This window comes from Wasmannia auropunctata, unplaced genomic scaffold (genome assembly GCF_000956235.1).
Source record: "Wasmannia auropunctata unplaced genomic scaffold, wasmannia.A_1.0 LD336060.1, whole genome shotgun sequence".
In the NCBI taxonomy this organism is placed as follows: Eukaryota; Metazoa; Arthropoda; class Insecta; order Hymenoptera; family Formicidae; genus Wasmannia; species Wasmannia auropunctata.
The window spans coordinates 870,054-895,782 of NW_012026830.1; the positions used below are offsets into that span (position 1 = coordinate 870,054).

General features: G+C 41.4%; 2 protein-coding genes across 4 annotated transcripts in view; both read left to right on the forward strand.

Moving 5' to 3' along the window:
* Window positions 1-865: 865 nt before the first annotated feature.
* On the forward strand, window positions 866-9,054 carry LOC105450526 (histone H2A.V). 2 transcript variants are annotated; one of them, XM_011690417.1, is made up of 5 exons: window positions 866-968; window positions 1,115-1,192; window positions 6,069-6,182; window positions 7,151-7,280; window positions 7,564-9,054. In XM_011690417.1, the coding sequence occupies exons 1-5, from the start codon at window positions 966-968 to the stop codon at window positions 7,623-7,625; spliced, it is 387 nt and encodes a 128-aa protein (XP_011688719.1). In that variant the 5' UTR covers window positions 866-965; the 3' UTR covers window positions 7,626-9,054. The 2 variants fall into 2 exon arrangements, with proteins under 2 accessions (XP_011688719.1, XP_011688720.1); XM_011690418.1 differs by lacking the exons at window positions 866-968; window positions 1,115-1,192 and adding an exon at window positions 5,742-5,763.
* A 1,166-nt stretch (window positions 9,055-10,220) lies between these two features.
* The window catches only part of LOC105450527 (cadherin-87A), a 190,655-nt gene continuing 175,146 nt past the window's right edge, over window positions 10,221-25,729 (forward strand). Inside the window, exons 1-2 of one of the 2 annotated variants that reach the window (XM_011690420.1) lie at window positions 10,221-10,392; window positions 12,585-12,725. In XM_011690420.1, the coding sequence (XP_011688722.1) occupies window positions 12,688-12,725 (38 nt within the window). In that variant the 5' untranslated portion in view covers window positions 10,221-10,392; window positions 12,585-12,687. The remainder of the gene's footprint in view (window positions 10,393-12,584; window positions 12,726-25,729) is intronic. The other variant, XM_011690419.1, reaches the window with a different exon arrangement.

Genomic DNA, 25,729 nt, shown 5'->3' on the forward strand with positions numbered 1-25,729 from the left:
TATGTCTTTAACAAAAATTGACCTTAAATTAATATATTAATTACTGTACAATAATGTTATTATCGATAATTTGTACATTATGTCACCGATACACATATGTGTTCTGCGTTTCACAATAGCGTTTTACCACGCTGATTGAAATAATATTGTTGATAACACAATCGTTATATACGATACTATTGACATTTCGAAAACGGTTTATGATGTAATCCTATCTGGTATACACATTTGTGTTTATATTCGATAATTTATATATATATATATATACATTAACTGATATAAAACATTACTTTCATGCTTCGCCTCAAATTTTTGTTTACATATAAAAATTAGAAACAACATTATACAAAGCAGGAGGCGAGAGAAAAACACATGACTGATATATATGCAAGGAAAATGAAATCAATAACTAAATTCTAACGTATATTTCCTGCGACATATGCCTATAGCGACTCGCTACTTGTTGTAATATTCAAGATAATAGATCGTCATTGCGGTTAAACACAATTACGGTATTGTTTATTCGGGTTTTTCTATAGCGAGACACGCGCGAACGAGTAATAGCAAAACGTGCCGTTGTCGTACCTCTGCCTCTGTTTACTTCATTTTTATTCATACAACCCACCGTGGTTCCGTCGCGACGTTACATACGTATAATACGGTACGGGCGACCGAAGAATCGTTGGCGCACACGCGTCCTCCATGGGCGCGAGCGAGGCCGAGAGAGCTGTTTAATGTTTATTAGCTCGACCGATAACTCGGCGAGTCGGCCGCCAGGCGGCGCCCCGTTCCTTCCCTCCCGCCCGCAGCTTCGCTGCCATTAGCTGGCGCGCGGTCACGTGGCAAGAGACGCGCCCGCAGCGCCAAGCGCGCATTTGGCGGGCTCGTCGCGTTTAGACGGCGTCGTTCGTGGCTGCTCGTAAGTCTTACGTGCTGTGTGAAGTGCCGAATATCCACGTCGCGCAATGGTGAGTATCCGCGAGTTTTTGACGCGCACGACGGCCATCCGCGGCCGCCGCCGGCGTCCCCGCACGCCGCGGACCCTCCTCCGTCCACTGGCGGAGTTTCGCGGCTGGATCTCGTGAATTAATCGTGATTTTCGTGTCTGAAACAGGCTGGCGGTAAGGCGGGCAAGGACTCCGGCAAGGCAAAGGCGAAGGCGGTCTCGCGTTCGGCTAGGGCCGGCCTGCAGGTGAGTCGTTGCCGACGTCGGACGGCTAACGTGTAACGTCGACGGGGGATCGATTGGCGAACAAGAGTACGCGTGTGTTGTGTTTCCCTACGGGGAATCCGTCGTCCCCGGATCTCGTCTCGCATTTTCCCCCCCGTGCCGCTCGCTCCATCTCTCTCTCTCTTTCTCTCTTTCTCGCTCGCGCGCGCGGCTTTGCAGGTTAAATCATCATGGTTGGCGCGAAAAGCCCGGCCGGACTCGCGGCATCGCAGCCGGCGAAGCGGTTTTCCGGCGGCAAGCCGCACGCCCGGACGGCTCGCGCGTACGCGCCGCGGTGCCGCGTACCTCGCTCTACACGCTCCGCGCCAAACCTTCGGGAAACGGCCGCGCGGAACGATTTACTTTTCGAATTCGTCGCGTGCAGTCCGCCGCATCGTTTTCAAACGGCGGCGACCGGGTCGCCCTTCCCCCCTCTCATCCGCCACCTCCCGGGGCTCGTTTCGGCGCGATTATTCGACCCTGCGGCGACCCCGGCGACCCGCGGTAAATCGAGAATCAATTTTTGCCGCGAATCGCGGCGAGAAGGCGTCGTTTCCGTTCGCCGTTTGTTGTTTCCCGTTCCCCGGGGCGATCGCGCCGCGACCGACGATTGTCATTGGTACTCGCGGGCACGAGCGACGATGGTGGCCGGCTTGTTTACCTTTTTTTTTTAACGTATTTACATTCGTTCGCTGTCGCGAATATTCATCGATCGTGCGTGTAGCCGCGTTTATCCGTTGACTTAATCCCCGCCGTCGGCGGGCACGGAATCGCGCGGTTCCGCATCGAACCGACGCGGCGAGGCGCGAGAATTGCGAATTCGAACCACGGATTTGTTTTCCCCGATCGGACGATACGTCGCGCGACGGTGTTGCGCTCCCCGATCGCCGGATATCTCCGTCGATATCCGTTAATATCGTGTATATTGAATAATTAACAAAAGGGCAGGGCACCACTCGACGTTCGTCGAGATCATCGTTCCGGAGTAAATTTCGTCCGCCTGCGATCGTGCGAGGAATGCCGCCCGTTCGATACGGAATGCAATTTTCGTTAATGCAATTTGACGATCCGTGTAACAAATATTTAGTTGATCAAAACCAGAGTTGCGTAATACACAGGACGGAAATAAACGTATCCAGTGACTACAGTACATTCTCTTTTTTTTTTTTTTTTTCGAAATTGATGTCTGTTTATATTTAAATACAAGTCATATTTGGTTCGGTTTTTTGTAATACTAAACCATGTGCAGTCACTTAAGTAAATGATTAAATTAAACGTTAAGTGGCTTTCATCATCGAACGAGTTAAAATTAAAGCAGTTGTATTTTTTAAACTATCATTTTGAATTCATTTCATTTTCGTCATTCTAGTCACGTTAAAATTCTCATTAAGTCGAAATGTTTAAAATTTTGTAACAAAATTTCAGATATTTACAGAAAATTACCTCCCATTGAGAGGAAAAAAAAGAAAAACGAATGTATCCACGATTGTATAAGCCAAGTGTTAGTTATCGCTATTTATTATAAGTTCTAGTCCGTTTTTGATACGTTATCGACACGGTCGTGTTCCTACCATCGTGATTAGAATTCTTAATTATGACAGTGGATCACGCGGTCTGTCGTTTAAATATTAAACCTAAACGTTCGGGTGTTACGCCGATAAGCAAAATCCATACTCGCGTTTGACGTTGAATACGATCAAAATCTCCTTTGTTTACAGAGGACCCGCGGATATATTTGGCTTAATTTAGCGGCATTAATGCGAACGGGGAATCGAACGTGGAACACCTACGTCACGAGTCGATAATTTCATCGCCAGCGCATATAACATTTTCGCAAATAAGATTACTTCGATACATCGCGCACATTCCGGAAAGAGAGAGAGAGAGAGAGAGATTAGCCAGGTCTTAGGTGAGACGATACCCCGAGACGACGGACGTTTTGCCAGCGGAAAGCTCGTAAGACGAATTAATTATATACTTTTTGTTGTACTTTGGAGTACAGATCGTGCAAAAATTAAACGGATTCAACAAGTCTCGGATTATTCCCTACTACTTGTGTACGTGTGCGTGCGATTCCGTCGGACGATATTTCACTTTTGTGGAAATTCCCGACGCGCCGCGGAGAAGATAAAACAGTTTCGGCCGACTGGTGGACCATCAGATTTTTTATCTTATCTCTCTAGAGTTGAAAATTTAATACAATTACACTAATGAAAAACTTGGCTTCGGGCAGCACGATCCGTTATCCGAGCTAAACGTAAACGCGTTAAACGTCGAAGTTTATGTCTGTGTGTGTTAGACACGCGTATATAAGGTCGGAGGCTTTGTTACGGCTCAGGTACGAGTTTGAATTTTCGTGATCGGGCTATAGGACGGCGTGCGCTAATAGAAATTTCCGTTGTCCTCAAGTCTTCCTTTTGAAAACGGCGACATTTCGACGTGTGTCGATCGTGTGTGAGCCACCGGTATCAGCGATGACAAAATTATTGTGCAACAATATCGACCGCGCTTGGCAGGGGGGCGGGGCGGGGAGGGAGGAGAGGGACTAGCCGCTTATACGATCGACACGGGAGAATCTTCGTGCGAGAATTTTAGAGCAGCGGACGGGATACCGTGGCTCTAGAGCCGTGATTCTCGAACGCGTCGCGGGGCGTGCGTCGGATGACGAAACTTCGTGCCAAAAGCTGGAGAGGCAACGGCGAGAGCGCGAGAGAGAAAAGGAGCGGCAGGGAAGAAAGGGATAGAGGTGGAGAGAGACAGAGAGAGAGAGAGAGCTATAGAGATAGAGACAGAGAGAGAGATGAAGAGAAAGAGCGAGCCAAATCGTACCGCTCGATATTCGCGTAGCGTGAGAACGGGACGCGCGAGGTCTGATATTCGCGCGGGTTCCGCGAACGGAGCCGAGAGGAGCCGGGAATTTTCCTTTCTCCCTCTCTCTCTCTCTTTCTCTCTCGGGAGAAAGAGGGAAAGAGAATAGCGCATTCCCGGCGGAGAAATGATGCGGAATGTCGGGAGACGGAATACTGGCGCGGGGAAGGGACGTTTCGCGAAGATCGGACGGATGCGACTTATCGGCGACGATCCCCGCGGAATCGGAGCAACGGGCCCGTTGCGGAACGCGTCGCGGAAATCCATGCCGTCGCTTATCGCTCGATATTCCAGCCACGGCCGAGAGCGGCTACCGACGCCGTGGCCGACCACGGCCGGATGTCGCGCGGACGGGTAGTAGCCGCGAGTCGCGACCTCGTGCGGAAAACGTTCGACCGTTACTACTGACGCAGAAGTTCCGGCAGAAGTCACTAGACGCGGCCTCAGTGGCGGATTAAGGCACCGGGGCATCGGGACGCAAAAAAAAGTCCAGAAGAATTTGGCAATTATTGATATAATAGTCAATATCGACAGATATTGATACTGACATGTTTATAAATTATTAAATCATTAATTTTTGTTTGTTTTTATGTCAGGAACGGGCACGTATATTACAATGCATAAAATAATTATAGTTGCCGATTAATATTACATTAGTTTCATTGCCAGTTATTATTACTAACGACTGATATTAATTCTACTTGTTTGACACAATTGACGCAAATCAAAGATTTTAAAACATGATTTTCGAGTAATGAGAATTTTCAGCAAGCAATAAATTTTGAATTTTAAAGCTAAATTTGTGAGGATTGTGAAAATAACAAGTGATTTGAAAAATTAATATATTTTTAATATTTCGAATTATTTAGTTTTAATTATTTTTTGTCGTCTACGGTTATAATTGTTGTAATAAAGTGAAGCTTTAGACAAACTCTTTATGCGCCTATAAGCAAACCGTTCCTGAAACGCAGTGAATCTGCGGACATTGTTGGCGCTACGAACGTTCAGATCAAACGTTATTTATGTAGTTTTATCCGTCTTCATTCGCTAGATATATAGGGTGTTTCTTAACACGTGACGAGCTATCATCTGCTTTACTAAGAACCATTTAAAATGATCATTATTAAATCTCAGACGTATTTCTAAATATAGTTTAGGTCACAAATTGCTTTTCGCATTTGCATTTGCAAATTTCCCAAGCGACGCTGAAAATTCGAATGTTCAGACGAGAAGTAAAATTAGTAAAAATTTTTCTGTGTTATTTTTACCTTCTAATTTACATTTCAAATGCTCTTCATTTAGAATATATGTCTTTTGTTTAATCTCAAGTTAATCTTTTTCCTGCGGACATCTCCACAAGATTGGGGCAATATTGTTCAACAATGTTTCGACATAAGTAAATTTAAAAGTATAACAAATTAAAAAAATATAACTTTTAAAGGTAGGCTCTTAAAAGTATAACTTCTAAAGTACAAAATAAAGCCTTAATTATTTAAATATTTCCGGCGTATCTCCGCCCTCGGGATATCGTCTCCGATCGTAATGTAAGCGGCAAAACAAAATAAATTTTTTCGGTGTGACTTAATACGTTCGAGACGAATACACAATGCAAAAAAGTTCGATCTCGTTCCGGAGTCGAGTGTTACTTCATGTATTATTGACATCGTCCGAGAAACGGGATGCCGGTAATGATGTTTACTATAAGTTTACCATAACTACGTAGTGATCGAAAGTCGAAACACAGTCGAGTTTCCCTTTTCGCCCCGTACCTAAAGTCCAAGTGCGGGACCGAGCTTTTTATATCACTACACACGTATTACATACATTTCTGCGCGTAACAGTGACGTCAGTTCTCGCAGCGCGTAAGAAAAACCATGTATACCGGGTGTCGAGGCTACGAGGCTGCGAGCACACCCTCGTAACCCCCGTCGATTCGCGGTTCCGGGGAGAGGCGTGAAAAGCGCGGGCTAATGCAACCGATTCATTGCAGTTCCCCGTAGGCAGAATTCACAGGCATTTGAAAAACAGAACCACGAGTCATGGTCGGGTAGGCGCTACTGCGGCGGTGTACAGCGCGGCCATTTTGGAATACCTTACGGCCGAGGTAAGTGAGCATATGTGTGTATGCGTGTATGTATATGTATGTGTGTATGAGAGAGAGAGAGAGACAGAGAGAATACGAGAGATTGTAACTGATATTGTAACCGAGGACCGAAACTAAGACTCCATTAAGTTTCGAGTAATATCTTTACAAGATCGACAGTTTCGCACAAATGACAATGGGATAATTGTCAGAATTAAAATGAGGGAAAATATTGACGTAGATAAGAAATGGTTCAAACGGTCGGCAAAGAAAGATAGGGAAAAAGAAGTAGAGACCGGAACATTAAATACTTCACAAATGATAAACGACGAAATAAGCGGGGTCATTTGTAAGGATAGGATCGAAGTTAATTAAAGGAAATATCAATGTACCGCAATGCTGTTCTTATCGTTAGCACTTGATAACGTTTGCGGAAACGTTGGGATTGTCGTTAATATCTAATCGTTGAATTAAAGTTTGAATATCGTTTTATACTCTTTGAAACAACACAATTTAATATAAATTTAATTCAAGGCGCAATTATATAAGTAGTTAAATAATTAGATATCAATGCCGAATAATGTTCGCGGCAATACCGGGAGGGGAAGGGGAAGACAAAGGAAGAGTAGGCATAGAACAGAGACGAGAAGAGGGAGAGATAATTAAAATATAGACAGAGAACAGTCGTTATAAACCCGGCATTACAAGATGATGACGTCGCAGTCTCTAAAAACATATCTTTTTCCCGCTTTTTATTTTCGAGTTGAATGCATTGAAAATTGATTGAATGTTTAATATCAAAGGCAAAGTATATTTTGAAATTGAAATTGCCAAGCGAGAAATTCACTTTAATTGACGCACAGTTATTTTTACGGCTTATCCTAATTATTTGTATAATTGTGAAATTATTCTAGTATTATTATACATACCGATGTATTTTATTTTATTTAAAATGGTTTAATAAACGATTACAATTCTTTTTTGCTCAGGTATTGGAGTTGGCGGGAAACGCATCAAAGGATCTGAAAGTCAAACGTATTACACCTAGACATTTGCAACTCGCTATTCGTGGTGACGAAGAATTAGATAGTCTCATTAAGGCAACTATTGCAGGAGGAGGTACGTTCCTTTTTCGTAATTTTTTATAATTTCGTGGCTTATATAATTATATGTAGTTATTCATGTAATTTCATTGTTGTAAGTAATATATAATTTTTAAAATTACTATAATTATGTATAATTTTCTGGGATTATATTTTGTGTATAGTAGTATTTTCAAAGTTTCTGTATAGTTTATCGCTAATTATATATATATATATATATATATATATATATTTTTTTTTTTCTATTATACCAACGAGAACACAAGAAATTCATATATGTATTTGTCGTGTGATTGCAGGTGTTATTCCACATATCCACAAATCACTTATTGGCAAGAAGGGTTCGCAGAAACCGGCATAATTTAGCGATAATTGACATTGAACATTTCAAGATTCGTGGGCAAACGGGAGGAGGAAAGAGTTGGTCCAGTGCTTGTTAACAAAATGTACCTAGGTTACTAAATCGATGGCGAGACTGGCGTGATATATACATAGATATATATATAGATATATAAATAAAACAGTATATTGAGATATAATTTAATATAGATAAAAAAAAATGAGAGTTAAAGAAAGACAAATGTTCATTGAAAATTGACAAACGGACAAGACAGGGAGAGGGAACGAGAAAGAGAGAAAGTAAAGGATTCTAGATCGAGTATAGGAAATTTTTAAGTGTGTCGCGAGCGATGCGTTATAGCATCGCTCGAGATGACGGCAGTCTTTGGTACAGTTTGCAATTCTTGAACATTGCGGAAACATCAGAGGACGTGTGAAAGCCTGTTCAATCACTATGTTTAATTACTCACGAATCGATTAAGCGATTACTTTATCAAACCGCCATCGTTTAACTTGTGTCTCGTTCAGTTTCTCTTTGACTTGCGTCATGTGCCGCTAAAGACAGAGGTTAATTTACTCCCAAATTGACAACGTTTTCATTTCATAATCTCATATGATACACATAAACGTTTAGTTTATTGTACGAACTTTAAATCTTGTACTGCATATACGTTCAGTCAGTTGTATAATTCTATACGAATTATAAACAATGAAGACTTTTTTATCGTCATTTACGATAAAAGAAAAGACATGGCTGACATTTGTACGCGTGACTTTCAGTATAGTTTTTTATTTGGATAACACCACTTGGCCAAATTCGTGTAAGAGTACATGATAAAAGTTTTGATCTGCTAGTTAGGTATTGAAATCTCGTCTCCCGTTCACCAGTTCACAAGTTTCTTACGCTTTCCTCCTGTCAGAAATCACGATGATTATTTATAGGGTTTCGATAATAAATAGCAACGATTCCAGAGTTTGAAAGTTCAACTAAGCGACTTGATTGTACATAAGCGTTTTTATTTACATACAGAAAAAGAAACTCTAACATATATAAATGAAATTGAGTTCATAAATATTGAGTTTTGTGAGTTTTTGAAGTTAAATTAAACAAGCTTCTCAAAAGTCAAAAACTACAGATTGTGGAATGTTCAGTTCTATTTGTTTGAAATTATTTGAATTTTGCGATATTAATAATAGCGGAGACTTCGTTTCTTGTAAAATAACCTGAAATTAACGATAGAAACTATTCGACGTACCCCCTCCGAGGGTCTTAATTTGCACATGTAAGAATGTGCCGATTTTTATTTCCGCTCTAAACATTTTTTTTCTTTTTTATTTTAACGTTTGTCACTTCGTTATTCCTACGATTTAGCATAATTTTTATTGTACCTACACGGTTTCGCACCATATGTAAAACATTCATTTTCATAATAAAGATAAATTTTATTAAACTTCTGCATGCAAATCATAAATTATTACGATTACTTTACATAAAATCTTAGGAATAGTAGGAATATATTTTGTTTAAAGAAATTGTAATGTTATTTGTATAAGAGAAATTCAATATTTATGCATTATGAAGTGTAGATAAATTTAAGAGGATCCTAAATCCTAGATCAAACTCCAAAAATCCGCTGTTTTACCGACAATTTGTGAGTATGTATGCGTGCGATATTGATGTAGTAGTGTGTAGTGATGTGTCATGTTTATTACCACATCAATATATCTCACGCATACATATACACGAATTTGTAGGATACAAATGTACTTTTATTTAGACTTCTAAATTTGATTTTAACGACTCACCTATATTCATTTCTTTATTGTACATCTGGCTCTGCCTTCATTTCGAGCGTATAACCTGCCTAACTTTTTCACGAAGTAAACGTTTTGGCAAATTGATAGTATTTGTCGCCATGTTGAGGTTAAAATGGATAACGAAATCTGTAATTTCTTAATTTTTCCTGCTTTTGGTACAAAATACACCAGAGCCAGATGCATTAGCATGTGTGTTTTAATCGTGGAAAAGGAAATTTTATTCTATGCGATTAATACGAAGTGTTTTGTATCCAACAAAAATGGTATTTTTGTCGATAAAACAGACGGCTTTAGCATCCTCTTAAAGACTGAATTTACATCAAAGAAAAAAATATTGCGTTCCTGTCGCAGATATTTCCACACTTATCTCAAAATAAAAAAATAAAAATGGGGAAAGACGAAGTAGGCAATTCTCGTGTGGGGATATGTATATACATCGACTTTATAAATAAGCTTCGATTCCGCTCGGTCGCCCACGAGGGTATCGGGTGTATTGCCGGATATCGAAACTGTGTATACAGACATGTCTCTCGATATTGCGTCGTCGGTGTACGACATCGACGGCCCTGACCGTGCATAGTGGAGCGCTACCGTGCGGTGGCGCCGCCTGGCGCCCCTGGCGGGCGACGCGCGAAGTTGCTGCGGATCCCCGTCGGCGACGAGCTGCTCTCGCCGGGGCGAGATAGCACCGCGGAGACGGAGGGGAGGGAGTGCCCGCGCCATTGGTGAGCGCGAGCGAAGCGGTCGGAGCTACCCCCCTCCCCCTCACTGCCGCGACGGTGCGGCGCTCGGAGTAGTAGTAGAGTCGCAGTCGCCTTTCACGGGTACGGTCGGGTTGGTCGGTCGGTCGTTCGTTCGGTCGGTCGGTCGCCCGAGCGGGGCTTTGGAGCCAGCGTACACGTTCGCGCGATCGTTGCCTCTCGTCGAAGTCGCCTCCGGGTTACATTACGCCGTCGCCGGTGAGTCCTACGGTAAACGGCCGGCTGTGACATACGCGCGCAAGCAGACGCATACCTCGCTGTCTCCCCCCCCCCCTCTCTCCCCGCGATCCGGGGCGCGCACTCGGCGGCTCGCGGTGACAGGTCGCGTGGGACAGGAGCCGCGAGTCGAGAGAGTGTTCTTCTCGCGATAGGACGCGTGTCCTTCCGTCTCGTCCTGGCAATTTCGCGTTGTAGAGAGAGAGAGAGAGAGAGAGATCGAGTGAGGACAGTGAGGTAGATGTGCGTGTGCGCGCGCGTGCGTCTCGTCGTTCAAAAACGCGCACCGCCCTGAAATTGCCGCCGTCACTAACCACCCCCGCTGTCGCGTGAAGTTTACCGGTACGCACGTCGGCGTTGTTTGCATCCGAATTGAACGCGTGCATACACACACACACGCGCGCGCGCGCGCGCGTGAGTTCGTGATCGTTTTTTTCCTACCCGGTGGGCGATCCTCTCCTCTAAGTACTCGCGATCAGTGCCAGCCGCGTGCGGAATTCACGTCCGAGAGTTCAAGGAAAGAGCACGCCGTCGCCTTTCCTTTCTCGCTCGCCTCGCTCGACGTCGTCAATCGCGTTGTCGTACCGTTCGCGTTCGACGTTGTTACGGACAGGACGAACCAAATCATCCGGCTTCCATTTACGTGTCGTCATTCAGGTGATTCGCTTGTTACTTTCGAGACGCGCTGCAACAATTTTTTAATATAACATTACGACAGAACGAAAAGTATCCTTAGATAATGCTTCTCATTTCCCTATGCTTGCATTGGAAATACATTAAGATATCAAAGTTGTGACGCTCTTGACGTTTTGGCGATTGACGAATGGTTATTGATGTTGTGAAACGTTAAAGGACGTGTAATAATGAAAATCATTATATTACAGTTAACGTTCATTTGATATGATTTTCGATAGCTCTTCAAAATTGTGATTGGGTTTTTAATCGAAATTGAATTTTAATCTGTGATGAGGACATCAGTAGAAATGTAAGAGAAATATATTTGTAGTATATTATTTGATGGAAAAGGCAATTATTTCTGCCATTGTTAAATTAATCTCCTAATCTAACAGTGGAAATATTGTAATAATTGTCAAATATTGTTGAATTCTTTCGTTGATTGCACATTATCGACAAGATATTTCTTGTAAAGTTGTACGGTGTAACTATTTATTACAACGATTGAGAAAAACAGTAAATACCCTTTATTGAATTTAGCGAACGCGACAAGCAAGTTACAGAGTGTCGATGAGGCTCTTTCCCTTTATCGGATTCGTGTGATAAATATTTTACGTTACGCCGCGACGAGATCTGCTTGATCATATTTAATGATATCCATTTTCGTATTTTTTTTTTTCCAAAAGTATTTACGGACGGATGATTTATTTGATATTTATTTATTTATTTATTTTAGTTACTTTGATGTCCCCCCCCCCCACGCGTAACGAATCAGTTTATCCGTATAGTCGATTAAATTCCAGTTAATTACACCCACAAACTCGAATGATTAATTATTAATTACTCCGAGCCGGTAAAGATTAACGTACGTGTGCGTGCAAATTATGGTCGCGTCCGAATGGAGGGAGCGTAATTGCGAACGCCTATACCTACCTTCGCACATTCGTATAACGAACTGAAGTAAATCAAAGTACACACGAAGTCCTCGCTTTTAATTGACTCGATCTTTTAGGAACGTAATCGAAAGCAAACGTTAACTCGATCAAAGTGTAATTTCTTTAGTTTCCTCAATCGCGCGCCACATCACCTCGATCCGCTCGCGCGTGTCTACCGTGTCAGACGATGGATTGATCTTTGTACAATTACTTATTTAATTTAGATAAAAGATTGGGGGAAAACAAACGAATTGATCGATATATTTTCTTCGCGGAAAGAAGAGAAGAGAGGAAGAGGAAGTACGCGTGAGAACGTCGCAAACGGCGGGACGCGAAGCGCGACGTGGCGTTTGCGGGGCGAGCGAGTTCGGATTTGAATTCCGGCGCGGAGAACTTCGCGCGGCTAACTTTCGAGCCGAGATCTCGTCGCGACGCGCGTGACGCTCGGGAATTCGTTGTCGTCGTCGTCGTCGTCGTCGTCGTCGTTTCGCGTGCACGATCGGCGGGCATTTCGTTTCGTTTCGTCCCGCACGAACGAAGCCCGCTCGAGGGAAAAACGTCTTCTGCTTTTCGAAGGCTGGTTGTGCGCGTCGCCGCCGCACGGGTGCCTGGCATGGAGTGATCTGCTCGACACCGTGAGTCTTCCCACGCAGCACGACCGGCCCAGGATTCTTCGAGGATGACGGGCAGACACGCGGAACGAGCCGTCGCCGCTCGGTGAGTCCCTTCTCCTTTTCGCGAGGCGGCGGTATCAGGGCCGCATTTTACATGCGATGCACCGCGGTGAACGTGACCGTAGCGTACCTACGTACTCGCGGAGGCTCGCTCGGGTCCAAACGTGAGATCTGTCCGCTTTAGCTGCACGCGCTCTTACACTTTTTGCATTAGAATTAGAAAAGCTGTCTGGATTGTGGTTCTCGAGAGAGAGTGAAAGAGAAAATAAAGGAATAAGCCAGCAAAACGGACGGATCTACAGAGAGAAAGATGTAGACGGTGGCTATCTGGGAAGGAAGCTATGAATTTCAAATTTGTTTCCTTCTTTTATTTTTGCGATTACCTTAGAGAAAATTTATGTGCATGCATTTGATGCAAGTGTAATTCTATATATGTAGCATTTAAATTGGATAACGATAACTGGATAATAATTGGCGTAAAAAATATCCCTCGTTACTTCTTATTCTCTCCGGAAAAATATCTAAATTAGTATTTTAAGCTTAGAATATTGAAATTATATATTTTTTGATCGTTGACTAAATATTTCGAGATATTCCATGTCTTTTCCATGTTTTCCGTACAAGATTACGCCAGAATAATTTAGGCTTCTCTATATTTTCGATGGATATAAGATAGAAATTTATTTTAAATTTCAAACCGTATATAACCAACGAGTTATAATTTTACTATTTTATAAATATATAGAAGATTCTAATTTTATCACTGACCTCAATTTCTTAAATAAACAGAAAAAATGTAGTATCAAAATATTCTACTATCAAAGTATTGAAATTAATGGCTTCCGAGTTATTAATGAAAACGTGGGACTTTTCGGCCAGCTAAATTTCGCACAACTAAATAGATCGAGGTTTTTCCTCTATATTTAATTTTATAAAATGAATTTTACTGTATTAAATGAATTTCAGTTTGATATTAATTCTTCAAAATGTCCCATATCGAAAATTAAATGAATAATGATCTCTCGATATTCTCTCGTCGAGGCAATTTATTTCAAATTTGTTAGATATTCGACTAATTGTAAGTTAAGTTTACAGTAAAAAAGTGGGATTTAATATATATTAAACTCTTTAGAGAGTATTTATCCTTTCTGTTTTTTCAGTTTCTCAAATACGCGAATTCGGCACCGTGCTCTATATCCATGTTAATTAATCTTCCCCATTGTGCAGCCGGTTTGCGAGTAACCTACATATTAACATTTATACACCATTTAATTTTGTGAACTGGAAAAAAGAGAAAACATATCCAAATGTAAATACACGTACGAGTGAATTTCACCGGCACAAAGTTGAGTTATGAAAGAAAAAAAATACAATTTCCCATTTGAGTGTTTCCATACACGATATAATGAACAATTGAAATATATTCGAATAACTTTTAGCGTTAACAATGATTGTTAAATAATATCGGGAATATTACTAGCGCGAATATAATAAATCCGATATCCTATTTTTAGCTTTATAACGAAACCTATAAAATTTTTTTACGAAACATTATGTCACAATACGAATACGAACAGCTAACGTTTTTGTAATTATTTTTACCTCGTTTATCTCTCATCGTTCTCGTAATGACTCGTTTCGTCGGTGATTCTTTTCATCGGTGATTTTATGTCAGTTATTAGTAGCAAACCCAAAAGATCCTGTTAACGATATCACGCGTGCAATTTTACTTTTCGCATCGCCGGAGTCTTATCCGCCGTGCGACCGTGCAGTCTAATCTCCCGGTGAGGGACCACCCTTTGGAAATCCGTGCACCTACCGCACGACAGAATCTTGTTTACACGAGCACACGAGAGGGCGTAATATCGTTAATGCAAACTTTCGCCGGTCACGAACGCCTTACTCAATTCGGCTTGTTTTCGCGCGCGCACGCGGATGTAACACTTCGCTGGGAGCAATTACGGAACTCCGCGGTCTAAGTTCGCCTCGCGAGCAGTCGCGATAATGAACCGAGATCGCCGTGCGGTCTCCCCGGCTGCGACATTGTGTATAACGCTGCCGTTTTTGGAGTGCCGTCGTGCGCGTTAACCCTTGAAATAGCGTAACGAGAGACGATATACGGTATCCCCGTTTTCGTATAATTACCGTTACGTTTTTTCTTTCGTGTCTAATGATTTACGTAATCGTTCCGATCTAAATCAGTTTTGTACAAACTTCTGTATTGTTAAAAGAGGAGCGAGATTTTTCGATCGATTATGCTTGCACGTGCATAAGACGCGTCGTCATTAAGTTACATTCTAAAGGTATTTTACCCCTTCACTTTGTTCAAGAGCTCGTGTGTACGATTAAAACGAAATATTCCGCGCGATGTAAACTCGATTAGCACTCTAAAAGTTGCCGTCGCGCGTTTTAGTGGAAACAAACAATCGACGCGATCGTCTCGTCGCACGCGCGGTAATTAGATAAAATAACACAAGAACACGCTCCGGTATCGTCCGATTGTTTTTTTTCCCGTGCACTCGCGGATTTTATATTTTGTATGCGGAAGAGCAAGAAGCATCCAAATATTTACCCGGCCGTATTTCGGCGGGATGTGCTCGCCGAGGTAAAAGCAAAGTTATACAGGGTTATTGCAGCGGCGCAATATTCTGTACGCCGCGCGGCATATTGTTTGCCGATCCGCGTCCTCGTTTACCACCCATTGATTTTAAAACACGCGTAAACGGTGCAGGGCCGATTTTTTTGACCCTTGAGCAACGGTGCGACCACTCCAGCGAGACAAACACGTTAAATCGACGGATATCGCAATATTTTTTTTAGCTCTTGGTATCCCGCGGTGTTTCGTGAATATTCCTCGAGCGTTCTGCAACAATTTCATTCCAAAAATCGATCATACCCGTGTAATTTTAGTCGTTTCGAAGAAAATGGTTTTTAGTTACTCGTAATTTTTGCGAATCAATTCTTCATCGATCATTCCTGCATCTGAGAGATTCATTTTCTATTTCTTTACATGTAACTCCACGCAAGGAAGTATAGGTCTAAATGTACTGAACGTTAAAGTTACGTGAAGCTCTTGTATGTTTTAAACATAATTTCTCTATTAAGTTCAATCTTTATCAATTTAAACGGACACGGATTTCTTGCTTCCTACCATCTTTCTTTCATACGGAAGAGAATGATAAGGAACCGCGCATGTAAGATTATCAGGATGCGGGCGAGTTAGGAAATGTTACAACACAGGCCTGCGAACGTTGTTGCTGTGTTCCTTTTCACGCGAGCGTCTAGCATAACAGTTGCGTCCTGCGCGAACGTGTGAAAGTTACCGTGAATTAAAAACGGAGCAGTGTCGGAAGCGGGATCGCACGCTGTGAAAAATGTGCGAGCGAGCGAGCAAACGGATTTGCTTTCGATATCCATTGCGTTCCGAGGGTACGCGAGCATATCGTTTCATATAAAGCCTTAGGAAACGACGGCTTTCCGAGAGCGATGCACCGGCGCGGCGCATCCGCGGAGGCAATAATCGTTCCCCGAGAAGGAGAAGAGCGCTTCAAGCGGAAAGTTCCCGGCACATTTTTCATTAAAAGCGCGCGAATCCTCGGATTTAATTGAAACCGAATATCACGGGGCGGAACTTGAAATTTCGTTCTCTTCGCGTTACCTCATTGTCCCCTCTCTTTTTCCTTACAACGACGCAAGTCTTGATTCTAATAAATATATCGAAGGAATCACGCAAATACTGAACTATCCCTTTAACTTGAATAGCTAATATCAGCTGGTCCTTTTGTTAAGCAGAAAGCTTGGCGAGATATTGAAGTGATTTAAAGACTATAATACATGAAAATTCTTATTAATCGTTAGAATGACTTTGCTTATTCATAAATGGCATTTCAAATAAACTTTTCAATTCTCGAAATTTATTTAAAGTACATCTACGTACAATTTAACGTTACAATTATTACCAGAGTGATAGAATCGAAAGGTTAAATTTTTCTGTCATATTTTTCTTCTATATTTATTGTTATATTTGTATATACGATTTCGAATTTGCATCACCGATTCCGTCATTACGTGAGTCGTCCAAGTTCATGCGCGAAAAAATCTCGCGTTTCGCGACGACCGCGAGGGATCTTTAATTCAACTCCGATCTGTCTCGCATCGGTTTGTAACAGCGAAGCGAGCTGGCTATATTCCGCGTAATCTGAATACCGGTACTCGGCGGCATGCAAGGTCGGCCGATCGTCATCGAGGCGCTCTGGCGAACGCCGCGCGGTGAAAGTCTATTCCGCGTGGAAGGGATCTCCTGGCCGTGTTCATGCAGGAACGAACACGGAATCGTTCTCAGAACGAAAGTCCCGGGTCTACGCGGGTCGGGAAACTTCGACCGGTCCGCTGGCGAAAGAGTTGCAACTACTCGAAACACCCAAGTTTTCGAATGCAAGTCATGAAAGCATGAAGCTAACATGCGTTTTCAGAATAATCGTTGTTTGAATCGTTGTTCGAATTCAAGCTCTTACCCGTTGAAGGCCTACGTAATTTCTGATACGTATCAAGATGGAAACGAGTGAAATGGCGCTCTAGCTCGCCGTTGGAAATCGAGTATGGCTGTAACAATGCCAATACTGTCTGAGTAAAAAAAGTAATGAAATAGTTGGAATATAGGTCGAACGATTAAAACAGTCGAAAGTCAAAGTGCAACGATATTGAATCGGTCTCGATTCGTGTGCTGCCGGTAAACATTCGCTATATTGAAAAGCTCCATATCGCTCCGGTCACATTATTTTAGTAACTTTTATACGTGGCCTCGATCGTTAATTATAAATAACATTAAAACCCAATTAGCCCGCTCGCGTGATAAAGCTTCGCGAAATTGCGAAATATTAATTTTCTATTTGCAGCGATTGGTCACACCGAATATATATTTTTTGAAGTAGGTCAGAAATTTTATGCTAATAACGAGAGATTTTATGCGGGAAATGTTTAACGGACGGACGATAAAGAACTTTTTAACATCAATTTAATGCGAATTTAATTTATGCGAAAGATCTCTTTGTTATTCTGAAATAAACTTGGTGGAAAAATCAATCCGCACGAAACAGAACTAATTTGCACAAATAAAATCTTTAAAATGAAATTCTTTCGCGAGATGGAATGTTTGACGGAATAAAAGAAATTTTTATATTCCCTATTGACGTACATTCTTTCATCTAATCAATTATGCAAATGGATTGCCGCGGAGCTGCTTATGAATTTGATCTACCATATTCTGCGCGTCATTAAGACGTCTATCAATCTCACGTCTTTGTTAGGCTAATCAAACAATACGTCGCCTTGATTGTATTGCTGAAATAGGCATTTGATTGTCGTGATTATGAGGAGAGAAGGGGAACGAGCTGCAAACGAGCTCGCGTGATAGATATCTCTTGTGCGGAGAATACGTTCGATATATACATATGTGTAACGGGTATCATTATTATGTTCAGGTACCTTGTTGTGCTTTTAAAAACAGCTTTAGAGCTTATTAGTATTAAAATGAGCTCATTTCCTTTTTCGTCTTTAGAAAAATCTGTCGTTGGAATTTAAATCCTAGTTTTAATTGAATCTACTATATATATATATACAGAGTATATCAGGCCATCCGCCTTCTTGACAATAGATGGTTGTCAAAAGTTAGGGAATAAATTTTCATTATCGAAACCTAAGTATCTGAACTATCTAATGAACTATTTCGGTTTTCCGAAAATCTATTGGAAGTAGGGTAAACCTGAGTCAAGTCTGAAATTTTGAAATGAGAACGTAAATTGAGTAGGGTATTGTTGGGTAAATCTTTTGAAAGCAAACAACTTTGCTTAAACTTTTTTTGATATCACTTACGGTTTTTGAAAAAAATAAGGAAATGTACTATTATGAATCATTTATTTATCTCAACATAAAAAATTATCGGGATTTAAATTATAATAATTTTTGCGAACAAACTTCATGTGATTATTGATATTCGAATTTTTTAGAAATAAAGTGAGAAGTGGAACAAAGTTTAAGCAAAAGTTGTTTGCTTTCAAAAGATCTATCGAGTAGGGTTCTCCAACGATATCCTACTCTCAACCTATGTTCCATTAAAATTTCAGATTTGACCCAGGTTTATCTTTTCGGTAGTTTCCGGAAAACCGAAATGTAACCGTTATATAATTCAGGTAAACTTTGGTAATGAAAATTTTTTTTCTAACTTCCGACAACCATCCATTGCCGAGAAAAAATGATGGTACACGGTCTGATACACTTCGTACATATGTTATAAATAATTCCAATTATTAGTCATAATTATGAAACATTCAAACAATTAGCGAAAAATGAGTGCTATTCTTTATGAAATTTGATATCGATTCGTGTTTCACAGAGCAGAAACATCAAGGTATTAACAATTTTCAGCAACTGCTAAGTGAAGGGCTTTCCTCGAATTAAGAGACGCTCATAAATAATGCAATATTAGTTATCATGCAATTTGAAGTGGTCTTTACTTTAATAGAATTTTAATTTCAAGCTTAGTTAGAAGCTTACTGAAACATTACATCTTAAATTTGAAAAATAATGGAATAAATTTCCGCGATAGAGCGTGTCGTTAAAGAAAAAATCCCATATTTTACAGGGAACACTCTACTGCTTATGTAATTCCGTTAATTCTGAAGAACATTAATACATTATTCATTTTTGTGTTTTCATGTTTGGAAAACATGAAGACAATTTTCCTTAATGTTTTTCTTTTCGGAAATATTAGGTATGAGATATTGAGGGACGAAATTTGATGGGATTTCCTCGGAGAGATTATCGCGTCTCTTATTACGATCAAATTAAAGGATTCCGCTTGGGCGTTTTATATATGAGGCGCCTCGCGCCATTTCGGCTCTGCCGGAATGAAAAGGTTGCGAACTTGTAATCTCGTTAGAACGTAAAACTGGAAGTTTGCGACTTCATAAATTCAATCTCACGCGCCCGTATATAGTCGTTATTAAATTAAGCGCGGTCGCGTTCCAGGTCTGTTCTATCGATATTAGTCGGCGCTTGAAACGGAATTAATGTGAAAGTAATGCACGGGACGAATTAGTACGCTGGCGCGATATCCGCGTAATTCATTTCGCTAATATTTTCATAAATTTTACTAGGTACACACCGCGTAACGTTTTTCCGCGGAGAAAGCCACTCGAAGAAATATCGATATAAGTTTGAGTATCTCCTTGAGAGATATATAAATACCGTTCAGAATTATTAGCGGAGAGGTACACGGATATTTCCTATACCGCGGACGATGTTTTCTTTTAACGACGGGACCCGTTCGATTAACTTGAAGTCTATTTTTCCTAATCGAAAGTTTTATGAAGTTTTTTTTTTTAAACATTTTTTTCCTCTCATAAGATATCGTTACCGAACTTTTTCAAGTGAGGTTCTGTTTGAAGTTGATTAACGAATTAGCAATTAAAAGTTTGCATTTACAATTAAAAGAAAGCGCGCCGGGTCAGAAATATCTTGCAATTAAGTCTCTAAATTTAGTATTAAAATTTGATTGGAGTGGTTTAACGTATACCTGTACTAGCGCCGGCTATTTCCGACTAGACACGATCCTGAGGCCCCCGGACGATACACTATGTAGGCAACGTTAGGTTAAAACCGTTACTCCGGTATGTCGCTTCACCTTTATCGTATATAGACGGAAATAACAGACGCGCCGCATTTATTTATTCCGTACGTGCGTAACATGTCTTCCGACTTACTCGACATATATTCTTTCGCAATTTCGTCGTGCCTGGACTGTCGAGTGACAGGTTTCTCCGGAATTATAACAGTATCGATGAATTAAAAGATCAAGTTTAATATTAAAATCGCGGCACGTGCGCGTTCTGTTAAATTGCGGATGTTAAAATTGTGCATGTTCGCGCTTCGAATTCAATAATGTGCTCGACAACAATGCGCTCTGCCTCCGCGAAAGTTTCTTGCGACGCCAAGTCTGACTCTAATTGCGAGCCATAGCGGTTAATCGACCGAAATCACATGATTACGTTATGTACATCGCGGAAAATGATTTGCGTGCGACGCGAGAAAGGAGCACGGGACGCACGCAGCTGTCGTGTGGCACTCATAACGAAGCACACGGGGATGTTTCAACGCGCTGGATATGATAGATACGATCCGAGACTACTGGAACAGATGTACGGGTGTCCGGAAAGTGATTTATCGTACGGGCCGGTCGGTCGGCCCGTACTGAACTTTGCGTTGGTGGATTTTTCCCGGTATTACACCGTGTAACGGGGGTGCCACGAAAAACCTGATGCGGATCAGCCGGATAGCCCGCGAATGATTACCGAAAAATATATTTTCGTAAACGACACAGAAACACGAGTGCGACGCATTAAACTCTAATTTTGGCGTTTTTTGATGCAAATTTCAAAATCTGTCCTACAAACAAAAGTTTTTTTTCCATTTAATGGATGTTGCGATATGGTTTAGAATATTTGGGCAAACTACATTCACGTGAAAATACATACTGCACTTAAATCATGTCGGTTATAATGCGTATTTAAAATTTACCGTGGAATATATTTTTATATAGTACAACTAAAAAATCGCTTATTTTATTTTTGTTCAGCTAGCACAACCCTTTTTACATACTCCACATTTTATACACGTGGAACATTTCTCCTTTGCTTTAAAAAGATGCAAAAGACTCGACTCTAGAAGTCTGTTCAAGTATTATATTAATATTCTGTAATAATTTTGCGTAGCGCGTAAGAAGTAGAAAAATAATTTTTCCGCAGACGTAGTGTTTTTGTCGGAGCACCTCGTATAATCCTGCGGGATTCGTACACGCCACGCACTCGTATACTGGAAGTATCTCCTTCTACTCGAGAGAGTATCTCAAGTTGGAATACCACACGGGAGCTCGAGGCGAGGTCAGGATCCGCCGGAGGATACTCGCGAGCTGCGAGTAGTGATGGTGTCGATACTCTCGCGCGTCGTGCCGAATAATTGACGGTGTATATTGCACTTTTGTAACGGCTGCCGTATAGATGCTAATAATCTCAATTTTGTTGTCACATATTTTCTAGTGAGTGTCATCAGTGCTGTTGAAAGCAGCATCGAATAAATGAAATGCAGCATCCGCTTTTCCCTCGTAGTTATTGAAGCGAATACGTCGGGGAATGCGAATAATAAATAAATTTATTACAGCTTTTTCTGACGCTTGAAATCAGAATATAAGCTTTTCTAAGAGATTGTGAAGAACATTATGAAACGACATTTAAAGCGGAAACTTCGTAGTAAAGGCGCGAGATTAATAAAATGTAGAATGTATTTTTGTTCGCATTTTTATTTTAAAACAGCTGTTTTTGTTTTTGAATATGCATTTCATTTTTTTTTGCTGCAACATAGGAGGAGAGAAAGAGAATTGATAATAAATAATAAATAATAGTATATCCTGATATGCAATGTATTGTTTGTGCATTCAAGTGCATTATATATCTCGTGAGTGCTCGAGTACTCGCGGTAATGGTAAACAATTCTAAGACAGTACCCTAACAAGCATCCGTATTCACTTGCAGCACTTTACAATTTGCGAGTGTGTACTGGGTCGAGGGCCATCGCTACCTGCGCGCGATCTCCTACGCGTAGCGGCCGCATGGTCGATGACCCAGAGGATGTGCTAACGGATCGCAACGTGCGACCGAATAAAGAGAGACTCCCGAAGACGTCGTTCGTGAATGTCTTCGGGCAGCACGTTGAATGACTGAGTTGAGCTTGTTGTGGATCCAGCGCTGAACGTTAAACATGATTCACTATCAAATTTACTAGGCAAAGTGATTAGTGCGATAATTAATTTAGAAAGAGAGAGAAAGCTACTTTAAGATATTTTTCTAATTAATGTATATAACAACTACCGTATACTTAAGAATTAAGTATACGGTAGTTATTAAAACAAAATCCGCTTAGAACTAAACAAAGATAAATAAGATTTTGTTATTTGCACTTCTGAAGTCTACTTTCCGAAGTTTGCTTCGTACGATCACTCGCAGACATTGAATGCACGTCACGATTGTATACAATTATTATATATGTGTACACACACACACACACACACACACCCACGCATACATACTTGCACGTACGCACTCAACCGTAAAGTCGTGAAAATATTAATAACTTTCTCAAAACACCAATATATTTTCTTGCATATAAAACAAGTAACTCCCCTATGGGGCTGTTGATATACACATGCACATGTCATTTTTGGTACACCCCGTACGTATGTGCGACCGTACATAGGTGCTCCTGTCACACACGTCGTGCACTAGTCGTAATCACATACGCTGCTCTTGCCAACGCCGGTCATGTGTACGGTCTATATACATATATATGCGGCGCTCGGCGTATATATCAGCGCTCACTTACACACTTAAAAAATACACACATACACACGTATACGCACACATACCGCACGCACAAACGCACGCTCGTAACGTCAGCGCGTAGTCCCCGCAAGTTGGCACGTGCATGCATTCGCGGTAGGCATTCGCTCGCACACCTCGTGTCGACGATCCCGCGTACCGTATGCTGCCCGCCCAAACAAGCCGAGGCGCTCATACCTGGATGTGGAATATTGGAACGCGTTACAGCGCGCGGCGGTGAAGGGCGAGGGGGGAAGACAGCTAGATGGGAAAATAGGTAAAAGGACACCTGTACCTTTATATAACTAAATGAGAGACGAGATTACGCGCGGAGAGTATCGGCGAAAGCTTACCGCGCTTCGCGCGGAACGTGCCCGCTCAATAAATAATAAATGCTGGAATTATTTCTCGGTAACTGTATTACGTTATTGTTAATTGTAATCTCTTCGAGAAAAGTTCAAGAATTTATCCGCGAGATAAATATCGAAACATTGTACTTTACTATGGAAATCAATTGAATGTGACACGAAAAATTATGATGTATTTTTGGAAATAATGAGAGATTGAACATTGATACGCGGAAAGAACAATTTTGTTGAAAGATCTAAAAATGTTGCTAAAAACAGATCTGAAAATAATTTTTTGTTGAATCATCAAAATAATTTGTTGGAATGTTAAATCTGATAAGCATTGCTATAAAACGTTTTTGATATTCTAGCAATCACTTTGACTTTCGCACAAAATTATTTTGATTATTGAACAAAAATTATTTTTAGATTCAGCAAAATTGTTCTTTCCGTGTACAAATTGTAACTTGTAATCAACATTTTTATTTTACTTAAACAAGAGGCTTTGTAAAGAGAACGCGTTGAGATATTATGTCAGTCAATATTTTCGCTGCGTATAGTGCGTACCTTCATCAAGAGTCGCGACCCAATTAGAATTATGCTAATAAAGTTCAACGCTGATAACGTAATTACTCGTCTGTCGACGACGTCGGGATGTACGTCACGACGCGGAGTTCTCGTAAAAATCTGCGTACCGTTAACGGAAAGGAGATCAACAATCAGTCGTGCGGCGACTTTCGCGTCGGGTTACCCCGTTCGGTCCGTAAACTCGTATTATGCCTGTTTTCCCGCTGAGTAGTAAAGCGAAATATCTCATCTGGAAGCTTAGGAGATTCGGAGAGGCGCTTGCGCTGCCGCGCTGAAACGGGAATGAAAAAGGCACACGAGGTAATAGAATTTAATGAACGATGAGAGGAACGGGAGGGGGGAAAATGGCAATGGTTCGGGGCTTGTGTACAAGTGCCGTAAAATCCTCGCGACAACGGCAGAAAACGATCGGATGACGATCGTATCGCGTCGGTTTTTATTTTCCCCGGAGGAAATGGAGTTACGCGTGTCGCGGATTATCGCGGAGTCGTCACAGCTCTGAAATCCCGAGAAATTCCTCGCGGAATAGAATAAATTCCCTTCGCGGATCGCACGAAAAATGCTCGGCGTCTTTATACTTAAATAATTTATCTTGTTTCAATACTAGCAATTTTCTTCCTAATTTCCTAAATGGTGCAGAAATCCCTCGGAGAATTTCGCGAAGATCGATAACTCTATCGATTGCTAAAAGTCGCGGATGGAAGATATCGGATTAGTGCCGCTAATAAATTTTCTCCCGGCTTGAAAACTCGTTTCGCTATTAATATGCATATGATTTGTTTATTACGTTAATAACAAATTTCTAATTCTGTAAGTGGCGCACGAGGGATCTTCGCGGAAGTGCTGGACGCTCTCCGAGGATCGGCGAAAACTCCACGTGCGCTCGGCAAAGCTCTCGTGGATAACAATCGGATTAGTGCCGGTAATATCTGGCAAAAAAGGGGGGGAGTAAACGCGCAATCGAAGATTCGCGCGTTTACGGCTGTTTTTCTCGTCAAGAATAACGGGCTGACGTTATTCCGGCCTCTCCGGTGTAAAAAGAATCGCTTCCGGCGACGGTAGCCGCGCGGTAAAAATACCTACGCAGTCGCGCGAGAGCCAACGACGATATAAATCGCGCTGCAGAGCCGTCGAAAGCCGAGCTGTAAAACAATTGTATACAGGTCGTGATGTAACGCGTTACCATCCTCTCCATTTTATCGGTAATTATCGATGCGTCCTCGTTCGCTTTTATATACTGCATAAAGATTTAATTCCGTTTAGGTCAGATGCGCGGAAACAAATGTAACAGAATTACCATTTAACTCAGTTACAGCGATTTCACGTTATTGTGAATCGCTCTGGATTCCTTCGATAGTTTTCTTTTTCTTTTAAAGTCCACAGCTTGAAAGTATTTCGATTGTGAGCATCTTGAATTGAACGAGTTATCTGGATCTTTTGCAGACTTTCTATATTCTTATATCCTACAACGTTGTATCGAGATCCTACTTACGAGATAATTGTTAGATTGGACGAACTTACCAGTGAAGTCCGATCCTAATTATGCCCTTTGTCTCGTCCGGATGGAAACTATGTAGTTGTGCTCCCGCACCTACCTTGACAACAGATTTTAAAATACCGCCAAAAATAAAAACGGCGGTGAATCGGGCGCCGTCGCGCCTCCTGTGTTCCAGATCGGAAGAGCA